Source organism: Protomyctophum parallelum (assembly GCF_964188405.1).
Source record: "Protomyctophum parallelum genome assembly, chromosome: 14".
Classification (NCBI taxonomy): Eukaryota; Metazoa; Chordata; class Actinopteri; order Myctophiformes; family Myctophidae; genus Protomyctophum; species Protomyctophum parallelum.
The window spans coordinates 30,952,905-30,965,991 of NC_139709.1; the positions used below are offsets into that span (position 1 = coordinate 30,952,905).

At 42.4% G+C, this 13,087-nt stretch overlaps 1 protein-coding gene across 1 annotated transcript in view; it reads right to left on the reverse strand.

The window, feature by feature from the left end:
- Positions 1-10,520: 10,520 nt before the first annotated feature.
- The window catches only part of ccdc18 (coiled-coil domain containing 18), a 29,497-nt gene continuing 26,930 nt past the window's right edge, over positions 10,521-13,087 (reverse strand). Inside the window, exons 25-26 of the mRNA XM_083782733.1 lie at positions 12,028-12,828; positions 10,521-10,585 (exon numbers count right to left, since the gene is read on the reverse strand). Coding sequence (XP_083638859.1) covers positions 10,565-10,585; positions 12,028-12,828 — 822 coding nt within the window. The 3' untranslated portion in view covers positions 10,521-10,564. The remainder of the gene's footprint in view (positions 10,586-12,027; positions 12,829-13,087) is intronic.

Here is a 13,087-nt window from a genome sequence, read left to right on the forward strand (position 1 = left end):
ATGAGGTCAGCACATTTTGGGAAAGTGGCTATGGCTGTTTTTTAGCCCAAGGAGTGTTTTTTATGCAAAACTAATGCTTGGAATGGATTCAGAAGTTTTGCCTGCCATAGGCTGGGGTCACAAGAAACACCTATAAATAAAATTGCCCAATACCGACAGCCGGCCAGCAAGTGGATTCATGAATGTATACATATAGATAATAAAAAAGACTATATACCAAATTTCCCACCCGTCAACACCCCAACAGCGATGAGAGTTGTAAAGTTGTCACAGATAGTAACAAAGTTGGTTACAGATAGGGGGTATAAATACATGTGTTATCTTGACATGGGGAAGCCTACCATATAAGGAAATGAGTGTGTAAGTAATGATTGCCACAACTACACAGGCTGGTTAATTCATTCATTATTTGTCACATATTGTCATGTTTTTTATGTCTACAAATTATTATAACTGTCTTGATATGTAGGTTATGGCATACGTGGCTTTCTTCTTGAAACAATACATGTACAGTAAGTTGGTAATAATATATGTCAACGTCTAGACAGTTCAATATTAATAACATTGACTGACTTTGACAACAAGAATATGTGGATATGAGCTAATGCAAAATAAATAAATAAATGCAAATATCTACAGCTTTAGAAATCTACATTAGTTGTATGGCTGTTGAGGGTATTGTAGGAAACCAACTGTTTGTTGTTGATAATTGTAGGTGAGGTAGATAACACAGTTGAACACAACACAGCAATCCCTATAATCACCACATGCTTACATAGTCACTATAGGCACAGTTGCAACTTGCATATGGCTGAATTATTCACTATTGATACATGGGTTTCAATAGTAATCAGTAATCTAGATCAGTAAATCTAGATTCTAGACAATGACGTATCATAACTGATTTATAACATTTCATGTAAAAATATGAAAAACAATAAACTCCCAGAGGCTAGGACGATATGAATAGCCATGAAGGTAACTTATCGCTGTAACTTGTGAATGTTAAATATAGGAGGGCCTAAAATTGTGTCAAATTTGGCAAATGCAGCTATAGGTTCTGCCAACCCATAAAGCTATAAACATTAATTAAGTTTGCCTCAGCTGTGGTTTTTGCTCTAGAAGGCATGGAAGCAGCAATTTGTTCCTCTCTACTCTAAATTTGGCTTTCAGCTTTGTGGCGGTCGTCCTTGCAGAGAAAACTAACCTATAACTGAAACCTGCGGAAGATATGAATGGAATAGAGAATAGAATAGATTTAGAATAGCCTAATAAAGTGCATAGCTGCTCTGCTCTACACTTTGAACTCTCGTTCGCTTTTCTTCAGAGCCCTCCCATGGCTGAAATTACGTAATAAATCCAAACGTGTTGTCGTTATCGCAATTATTATTCTGTAAATTAGACATTAAAATGTTCAAACAGAAAAAAACGTATCTCCCACAAGACATTTTAAGTAATTACTAATTATAAAGATAACGTTTCTTATTTTCCCTATGTTTCCATATGCGAAAGTCCTGGATGAATCAGCGTAATGAATGCAAGGCTGGCACAGCTGGAAATGAAATCATTTCACATTTCTTCAACTTTTAACCAGAATCACACCATAGGACTATCCGTTATCTTTTCCAACGTTTATTAAAACGATGAGGTTGCGTATTTGGTGAAGATTATAAAAGACATTGCTGCAAGCAGATTTTTTCGAGGTAAAGTATACTATTACTGAAAAGTCCCAAATAAATGCGCTTAATAAACAAACAAAACTCACAGGTTTAGAAGATGTTTTGCAGAGTTAGCGGCGGAGGGCAGATTTGAGGTGGAAGACGGCAGATGTGGAAGTGCCTTTGGGCTATGCTGCCTTGTGTTGGCTACTGGACAGAAGGGGGAGTGTTCATTCAGTCTATGGGTCTGTCTAATGGAGGAATATAGCATTGATTGGTCGATTGTGTCTTTGAAGATGCATCTAACCAGCAGACAGAAAAGGAGAGACAGCTGAGAAAGAGACAGAAATCTTGTTTGGTCTTGTCCATATAGACTATAGAGTCGACTCTGCCTAGAAAGGAATGAATGACTATAGTTAACAGTGAATTGAGTTTATGCATTGGTGAGAGAAAGTGAGTTTAAGAGCTAGGGTTAGCTCAATAGTAGGCCAGGCCTAGTATATTGTAGTCTATACTATACTACAGTTCAAAACTATTTGGACACCTATGCTGAGAACCATTTTCAGAGACCAGAGTAGGCCTAGCCTATGTTTGTGTGAGCCCAGACAGCTGAATTATCTAATAGAAGAGATGTCAAACATTATAGTGTACAGTAATAGGCCTATCTAATTATACTCAAGACCAAACACATAATTTGAATGGCTAATAGCAGCATGGGCCCACATCAACATCAATTCACAGTTTGACTCACACAGTGTAGGCTAATCCCTAAACACAAACCTAAAGGCAAGCTTGTACAAGTCACGCCCTCTCTTACCTTTCTTCTACCCTGGGACTCAGTGGGAGAGATTGTTTGCAGAACACACCTGGAGACTGCGAGAGCCAAGACGCACGCACGCACGCACGCACGCACACGCACACACGCACACACACACACACACACACACACACACACACACACACACACACACACACACACACACACACACACACACACACACACACACATTATTAGATGTGTTTATATTCAAAGATACTGTATAATACCTGTATACCTGCATACCATTCTACCTGTACTGTAGGCTACATATACCGTACATCTTCTTAGCCGAGTATAGGCTTGTCGGCTGTGCCCAGGAAAGATGTACTAATGCAAAACAGTGTGTTGAGCTTCCTACCCCAGGTACTTGGGGGTAGGTCTGTTAGACTTGTCTACAGTTAGAGTGACATCCTATGGGAGACACAGAGCCCAGGAGGTCTTGCATAGGCTGTTCCCCTCTCTGGGGAAAAAACTCCCTAAAAATAGGGACTCAGGGCAGCAGTTGTATGGGGAAAAAATAAATAAATACCATAATAAGGTATGGCGCAGAGTAAAAACCAATTTAACTACCGGTATCTCTCAACCTCATGTCTAATTCATGGTGTTCACTGTTCACATGGCCGAATAGATACAGCGTGGTGATGGTGATGATGCTGCAGGAAGTCTGTGAAGTCGGGGGGGGGGGGGGGGGGGGAGTCCATCCATTCTGGCAGGGGGGGGCAAACAGTCTGTGTGAGGGGAGGGAGCGGTCCTTCACAATGAAAGAGGCCCTACATACACAGCATGTCTGGAAGCTGTCCAGGATAGAGGGGAGAGAGACCTCCGTGATAATTTTAACCATCCTCAAAAGAAAATTGCAGGGTCATGCGTTCAGAGGCCTTGCAGTTTTCAAATGACACAGTGATACAGCCAGCCAAGGTGCTCTCATACAGATTCTTCTCATTCCTGGCTCTGAAGCTGTGGAATGACACCCCCCACCCCAACAGTCTGCACACTCACTTCTCATCAGAAAACTTGCCCCTTCGGACTCTACTCTGCCATTTACTCTAATCTTGCACTTTGTAAGTCACTATGGATGATGGATCAGAGCATGTGCTAAATGCATGAATGAAATTCATTAGGAGAAAATAACATAAGTCAAGCAGAACTCAAATGATGTTGTAAGCATGCAGACAATAGGGCAGGAAACTCTCTGCACACTGAGCTAAAACTCAAGACTGATAGCAATGACTGATGGTTCTTACGCAGTGCCCAGCCAGCCAGCCTCGCCCTTCTCTCTCTGACCTTGTCTGTGACCTGTTGTGGGAGGTGCCAGTAGTAGAGCATGCATGGTTGAATGGACTGAAAAGCCAATGTTTGAACTGTGAAGTGTGAACCCGTCTTCATCAGGGCATATACTAATGGCAAACAGGTAAGGCCTCGCCTCAACCCCTTTACAATGTAGAAGCGATATAAACCATAGCTTATGTAGTATATTATTGTTGATAATGGTGGATATATTACCAGGCAGGTTGTATAAAAAAGAGAGGGTCCAGGCAGTGTACTTTCTTTCTCATTTTGAGTTTATTTGAAGAACACCAATGAGCTTGCCACAATCATGACCAAACAGGACCCAATATTCTCTGAGAAGCCCCGTTCGTACCACCACAAGGCTCTTACAAACTGAGTCTCTTTACACACGTACCAATCCCATGCATGTGCGTGCGTGTGTGTGTGTGTGTGTGTGTGTGTGTGTGTGAAATGGCATGACTTCTTGGCTGGCTCAGACCCTAATGATAAACAGATGTTAGTCATCATTTGAAGCCTTTGCTATAGCCATCCATCTGACCTGTATGACCCAGGCCTGGACAGGGTTTGGGAATGTCCACCCCTAGTATCACTTCCTTAGCTCATACCCAATCTTAAGAACTTGGGCTCACTTTAAACATGGACTATAAGACTACATCTAACCCACAACTAAATGCCTATGTCTGGGCGCCAATATACGACACTTATTTATTGTACTTAGAGATGAGTACAATAAAGTAGAGAACAAAAAAGTAGAGAAGTTCATGTGTTGGTTGCTGATAAGGAGAGCTTCCCACCAGCTCACAGCACAGCACAACCGGAAGTTAACCGCCACATTGTGTGAAGCTTCTGAACACAGTCCATTTTGATCAAACAGACAAGCCCTGTTTCCGAAAATAATAATAAATAAATGTGATAACCTTATAAGGAACCCGTTATCACATTTATTTTGTTCCTTTTTTCATCAGTTCATCACATAAAAACATGTTTTTAATTTATTTATGATCTCACATACACGTTTATAACTGGAGAATCTAATTCCACCGACTACCTAATTCAAACCCTATGCTTAAAATTGTCCCTTGAAAAGTTATGCCCAGTAAAACATTCTCTTTCCAGGATATTACTCGTCCTCATTGTGGGCATCCCAGGCTTGGACAATATGTCCCAGTGTGGATGCAAATGAGCATTTCAAATATTATGTAAACACATTTCAACTAAAAATATACCCAGTGGAAGGCTGACTGTGCAGCAGACCGCTGAGTAGAAGTACACAGGAGAAACATCTGTGGTGCACTGGTGCAGGTGTGCTGCATCCGGTTGGCTTGGTAGGAAGCCAAAATATCTATTTGGTCTTAGCTGTGTCACTGTGTAGATTGACTGGCGCTGCCTGAGAGGTTAACATAGTGTCTGATGGTGCACGCATCGAATAGGGTGTGGCCTGACTGGCCTCCATTATGGCTCCATACAGCCATTTGAACTGGGCTTCCTGGGAGCCAAAGTAAAGTGGTACTTCTGGAGGTGGAGAAGTGAAGCTTTCTCCAGGACGAATGTGCTCGGGGCCAAGAAGTTCCATGGGAAGTTCTGCACGGGTTCAAACGATTCGAAAATATAATTCCCAAAATAGAAACCATGACAGTTTGGTTCGTTGTAAACCACAAGGAAACCCTGATTATACATATTCACTCATAACATGATTCAAAACATATTTTCATATAATACATTTTGCTCCATTCAGACTTAATATTGTTTGGTTTGATAGTTCAAAGTGACTCATGATTTTGATTATAGAAGCATATTGTTGGAAGGATGGTTGGAATTGCCAAATTTCTTTTATCTTTCTCTCCAGCACTTTGTGCTTTTTCAATCGAACAGAAACTCATGCCCATTACGCTGCAATTGAGCTACAGTAGCGTTACAAACTCTGCCAGCTTTTTTTGCTCAGTTGAAGGCAGCTCACCGTATCTGGGGCCAGATTGAGAGAAAGGGGTGACATCATTCACACCCACACAACAGGGCGAGGAATGCCAGTCTTCTGCCACTCTGGAACTCAGTGATACCGACCCAGAGGGGACAATACAGCTAGTACACACAATGGATCCAACTTTAATCACCACAGGCTCACACTGTGAATACCAGGGGCATCAGCAGGTTACATTCACAGGAGCGAATGAAGCGTAAAGCTTTAGTTCAGTTACATTTGACATGATAACATATGAGAAGTTGTAAAACTGTAACAAAATTCCCTTACACTTTGGAATAGGAACTAGCCTACTTTTTTATGGTGCATACAGTGTAGAATAGGAACTAGACTACTTTTCATGGTCATACCTATTAGCTATCCACCCAAGTAAATAATATATGGTAAGAAATACTTAAATATCCAGTATGACATACTGAGATATGCATTTACCATATGTCTCCATTTACAAACCTAACAATAAAACTGTACCTGTGTGTATTTGTATACAAATTTGGTATTGTATGTAATGTTTTACTTATGTGTACAGGACCCCCTCTAAAATGAGATGCTGCATCTCAAGGTGCCATTGTGAATTCAGAATATGTAGTTGGATGTTCAGAAAACATAAAATACAGAAATGAGGAAAGACAACAATCCACAAACATGTGTCAACAAAGTAACTATATAGCCTCAAGACTTGAGACTATAGGTCAACAGATGGAAAAATAAACCTTTAACCTTAAAGGTATATTTTTCTGTTGACCTATAGGCTCAAGTCTTGTCATGTAAACAGGAGACAACAGGGAGGAGTGTGTTTACTTCTAAAATATCCTCGACACCATCCTCTCAAGTAGGCTGCCATAAGCATGCCATAATCATTTTCAGAAACTATAACAAAGTTGTTGAACTTGAAAAGCAGCTCAAGTCAGAGGTTAATAATATAGCGAAGCAACCAGTTTCCATGTTGTGGCATTCTTCTCAGGCGTCCCTTATAAATACAGAAATAATGCACCAGAACCAATCTGTAAAAAACAAAAACACTAATACCAATGCAGCATATGCAAACAAGGCAGGCTAGGCACAAGGCAAATTTATTTGTATAGCACATTTCAACAAGGAAACTCAAAGTGCTTTCCACAAACGTATTAAAATACAGAGCATCAAGAAGATGTAAAAGAAACGGATGATAAACATATTTGAATTTAAAAATACAAAGCAGTGAGTAAAATAAATCACAAAACATAACCACTATACTACTTCAAGCAAGCCAAAGGAACGATATCTCTCCTTCAGGCAGAGAAGCAAACTCACTACTGTGAGCTGTCATAGAAACTGTTGCTGGGATGCAGGCTTGAAACCTTTTTCTATACAAAAGGTCAGTTAAACAAGGGAAAGGTTGGTAGTAGCCGGCACTCATGAGCTGAAGCATGGAGATTGTAGAGTGGAATGGGGGCAGATTAAAATGAACTTGTCAAACATTAAAGGTTGTGTCAACCTTAGTTGTGTCCCTATTTCGGGTATGTCATTACAGGCAATCGGCTATTTTCAAATATCTTTGAAAGTAGTATAAAATGAGTTGTTAGACCATACTGACTTGCTGAACAACCTTGCTTAAACCTATTCGTTTCCGTTGATAAAAATGACACTATGATTATTACATTATAAAGTCAGTTTAAATCTGAACTCTAACTCGAGTGTTAAAAAAATAAAACAATCCAAGTTGTTGTTTCTACCAGTTGTCCAATATTAATTTGGATCGGTTCAGACATACAGTATATCAATTTGGTCCATTAACATTGCTGTGGCGACATGCCGCAAAATCTCCTGGCACATACCGTTTGTCTATTTACTATGCTGGTAACATGGATGCTGTTGAAAACAGTAACAGACAAACTGTCCATTTATGGCTCTCATCAGCTGGCAGAGATTGGTGTGGAGCTCAAAAGGATATATAGAGGCTATGTCATAGGCATTGTTAGGGCCCCATTGGCGCATGTCCAGCGATAAGACCTCATTGACCATTTCCATTGCACTCAGTTGGAGATAGCATGGCTCCACGATGACTATGACCTCCATATCACAGAGACATGAGTCTAAAGACAGCACAGGAATGATGACGATTCGGCGACCAACCTTCTGCACTGTTCATAATGTCTTTGCACTCCCACAATGTGATAATAAACCTGTTAAACACAGCTACCCAATGCCTTGGCACCTGTGGTACGCTGGCATATAAAGCACAGATAGCTCTAGACCTGAAATACACCTTTTTCAGGGCAGACATTGGCAACGAATACCAAACGACTCGCCCCTTTACCAACTCGCCCCGTGATTTTTTAAATTGTAGTTAACAGTTCATTTAGTATTTCCCTCCCTCTCTGAAATCTGAAATTATCTTGTATACAGATTTATTTGATTGTATAGTAGTCGATCTCTATACTAAAATTTAGAAAGAACATGTCAGAGACGGTGACTGCTTAATTAAGTTAATTTAGGACCTTCTAGCAGTTCATTTCATTTTATTAAACACATTCCTTCCATGTAGCCCATGTTTTGTAATGGCATCATCATGCTATTATGCCCGTGGATATACAGTGTGAACTTAACAATGATATGATAAATTCATATGATAATTATATAATCACCAACATGAATTATGTTTGTTATTTACAGCTATGTAGAGTAGTGGAGCGAGATGGAAAAGGGGCGACCGTACCCGTTACCTTGGCAACTACCTGTAAAAATACAAACACCCTTCAGAAAGCAGATACATTTGGTGATGAGGAACCCAGTGATACCGACCCAGAGGAACCTAACAATAAGGAACCGAATCAGCTTTCAGTTTGTCTATGTGACATACTGAAGGCTGCGAAAGTACACCACATCCTTTGTACCGATGTAAGCGCAAATACACACGCACACACACATCACAAAAGAGAAGATGGAAGTCTTGTGAAATAATTTACAAGCTTAAACAAATATATAATTTTTGTCAGAGGAAAGTTTGAATATTCGGCGGTCCCGTTTTCATTTTTCACTGCACTGCAGTGCACTACAATACTTCACTATGACGACAAAAAATTCCCTATTAATGCATAAAGCAATGGCGGCATAAAAGTGGTTTGCTTTAGGGGTTGTCATTAGGATTAGTTATGCCCGACTTAAAATAACAGATCTACAAGCTTCCAATGTGCATGAGTCATGATCCCTCCCTATGAGTGAAAGAGAAACAGCTGAAGGAAAAGGACTACGCTTCTAACATGCAACATTTTCCAACCCAGAAACACTGAGTGAAGTGTTTGACATTAGTCATGGAGGGATTCCCCCTCCCTCCTACACCTACAGGACAAAGTTAAGCGGGCTGGTCTGTTGCTAACAGCAAAGTATGCAGGGTAGACACAAGAGGGAGGAATTGTGAATGGGCCTTTGTCACAGGTGTCAAGAGAAACACCACACACACACACACACACACACACACACACACACACACACACACACACACACACACACACACACACACACACACACAGCTAGGGGTGCAGACACAATACAGAACCTTTGGATATTGTATATTGACAATGTGATAAAATGTCATCCACAACCATAAACTGATCCAACTGCACATATCTGACAGTAAGAACAAAGAGATTAAATGTAACTGTTAGTATACTCATTCTCTGATTTCTCTCATAAATGAGTAGGCCTACTGAGACTACAGCAACATTGCATGATGATGCACCAAATCCTTTCACTTCTTCCATCATTCTCTCTCCTTCGAGCGCTATTTCCCAGTTTAACCATGGATTTACTGTCAGCTAGCTAAGGGATGTTTTCAAGCAGAGTGCATCCATATGAATTACTAAGAGCATAGTGCAGATATAAAAGACATAAATCCGTATCATATTACTTGATACGGATGTTGCTTTGTGACTTTCATCACAAACGCAACAATTCTGTAGCCCGGCAAGAAGACATTTATGAACCACTGATATAAGACTGTTGTGGTTATGTCAACCATCCTCCTCAGTGTGTCCAAATCCAACCCAGTCAGCTTGGTTGTCATAACAGATTCATTCCACTTGACCTCATCTAGAGCTCGGACCATGAATTCCTTTTATTTTCTCAGATTGGAAACTCCTGGTTGCTCTGGTAACACAACTCCCACAGTCCCCAACAAGAAAAACCCACATTGGGTTCTGAATCATCCTCCAACTATCCTCGGGAGAATAACCCACATTGGGTTCTGAATCATCCTCGGGAGAATAAGTACAGTAGTAACCCTGATGGACCAAACACAACACAACACAACACGTACACAGAAAATAAAAACATTTTGATAAAAACACATTTTATTCTATAAAAAAAACATTCACTTAGCTGTGATGTACAATGTACAATTACTTACAAATATATAAAAAACATACAACATAAAAAGCTACAAAAACAACAACTCTAAAATAGACTGTAGGTTCATTCACTGATCAAATCATCAGTAGTAGTTTGAGTCTGAGTGACAGGTAATGCAACCAATCCCAGACAGACAACAATGTTTGGCCTGTAGCTTTTAAACGACACACATTAAAAGACCCAAATATAGCATGGAAAGTTAATCAATCCTAGGGCTATAAAATCTCAATCACTCTCTCTCTCTTTACACACACACAGTGCGGCCTTAGGCAGGCATGCAAACACACACACACACACACACACACACACACACACACACACACACACACACACACACACACACACACACACACACACAATGTAAACAGCTTGAGTGGACACAGTATTGCACACCTTTAGCAGGACACATGGTCACTTGGTAGAACAGCTTCATGTCTCATTGAGGTTCTTCTGAAAGTGAAACAAATGAAATGTACAGCAGTGAGACAGGAAGTTGTACGTCGTTTCCGCCAATGCTCTTCCCCTACTCCATCAGCATGCAATCGTTGCATAAGGCTGTGGTCGGTGCAAAATGACATTTCTCAGTAAATGAATTGCATTGTTTTTTTTTGTTTTTTTTTGAAGATATTTTTTTGCGGCTTACGCCTTTTATTGATTTTTGAAGGGACAGACAGTAGGCTGACAGGAAACGGGAGAGAGATGGGGGGATGACATGCAGTAAAGGCCGTGTCGGGTCCGGGAGTCGAACCCGCGGCACACTGCGACTGGATTACCAGTCCGGTGCCCAGACCGTTACGCTACGGCCTGGGCCGAATTGCATTGTTATAGCGCTTTTCCAAGCGCTTTACAATGGTTCATTCATTCATACATTGGGAGGTGAAGCGGCGAACGCCAGCGTCCTCACTTCCCACATTCACGCACCAACGGTGGCAAGCTCACACCGACCAACATATTGGAGGCAATGTAGGATTCAGTGTCTTGACACTTCGACATGTGGACAGGAGGAGCCGGGATTCGAACCGCCGACCCAGGGATCATTGGACGACCTGCTCTACCTCCTGAGCCACAGCGGCCCTAAAGTAAATACCTCGAAGACAACCAGCCGTGCCATCACAGTCCTTTCTCCTATGTAAAGCCATTACCGTCAATCACAATGTATTTGTAAAGCTGCTGGCTACACTGGGGCAGAGCAGGGGGGGGGGGGGGGGGGGGGGGGTTATCATCACTGGGTGTACCAAGTCTCTGATGTTAGGGTCCATGCCCACACCCTTTGAATACCCGTCTTATCATCAGTTTAACTCATTGTTGTTCTTATAGACTTCAGAGGTAATTTGTTAAGAAAATAACGAGTACAACTCAGTGAGCTTTCACCCAAAGAATATTATACCGTGATTTGATCCATTGAATGTTAAAATCTTTGTTAGAAAAGGGTATAAATGTAATCATGTTGTATTTCAATGTGGATCCATAGTGTGGATCTCGGACTTCATGAGCCAGCCTGTGACATCAGTCGTCTATGACAGCCAGGGTTCTCAACGTTTTTGGCTGGGAAACCACTGGAAATGCAAAAAAGAAAAAAAAAACATCATAAATACTGAAACCAGATATGATCATGTAAGGAAAGTGTACGAAGGTAGTGTACTATGTAAACTCTTAATTTCCATTTTCCAACCATTTAGGTGTTTTTTAAATAATTTGGTGACACCCCCCCCCAGGTTGAGAACCCCTGGTCTATGATGTAATTTCCCTATAACACATATATGACATATGAATCAAAATCTGGGCAGCCCTATCACTGCCCCATTGACTTTCATCATTATAAAATGAAGAAAAAAAAAAAGTATAAATAAAACACGATAATGATTAGCGTCTTCTAGACGTGATGATCTTACCTGTAGTGTGAGGTTGTCTGTGGTTTTGGAGCTCCACAGGGATGCGTTGTCCTGCATGGCCAGGGTGTGGTTAACAAACCTCAGCATGCCCGCCAGAGAGCCCGCCTCAGACTCCTCCTCCTTCTCCCCCTCGCCCGATATCCGCCCCAACGCAGCCTCACGCTCAGGGTTCCATTCCTCCTCCTCCTCCTGGTCGTCTGCTTTCTCCACCATGTACGTGAGGGGGTTGAAGGAGGAGTTGGTGGTCCCGCTGGCGTCCAGGGCGCTCAGTCCCTGCCAGCCGCTGTCCGTCGCCGCCATGCGTGTGATGAAGGGTGAGATGGAGAGGGACGAGGAGGACTCCCAGGACTGCTGCTGCTGGTCCAGGGATTCCCTCAGGGTGGCCTTCAGGTTCTCGGGGAGATCCAGGGAGGAGTCGGTGCTGCTGCCGGACGGCAGCCACTCGAGGGAGCGACGGGCCTGGCTCGGCGGTCGATGAGGGCCGAGGTCGGGCAGGAGAGGAGGCTGGAGGTGGTGGTGCGCGCAGCCGGTCGACGAGGGGAGCGGTGGCTGGCCGAGAGAGCGCGGCGGCGGCGAGCGGAGGCGCGGCGAGGGGAAGCGTGTGGTGGGAGAGGGGCTGGATCCGGGGGAACGAGTCGGTGAGCGGGCGGGGGAGCGGGTTGGGGCGTGCGAGTGCTGAGCAGGGAATGAGTGTGCGCACACGTACGGGGGCAGAGGGGTGGTGGGAAGGGTGGAGTTGTGACGGTCTGAGGCTCTCTCCAAACTGGAGATCCTGGCCTGGAGACGGGTCACCTCAGACTCCTGCAGAGAGAGATGCACATTAAACCCATTTAGGACGGGAACCCCTTTTGGGGTTTTTACCCTTCCAAGACGGGAACCCAGTTTTGGGTTCTTGTTGCCATGTACAGCATATAGTAGGGATCGACCGATTATCAGCAACGGCCCGATTATCGGCTTCAATATTCATAATTTCTATTAATATCGGTACCAAAATAATTATAAATATCATTAAAAAAAACATATTGGTCGATCACTAGTATATAGCAACATAAAATGTTTG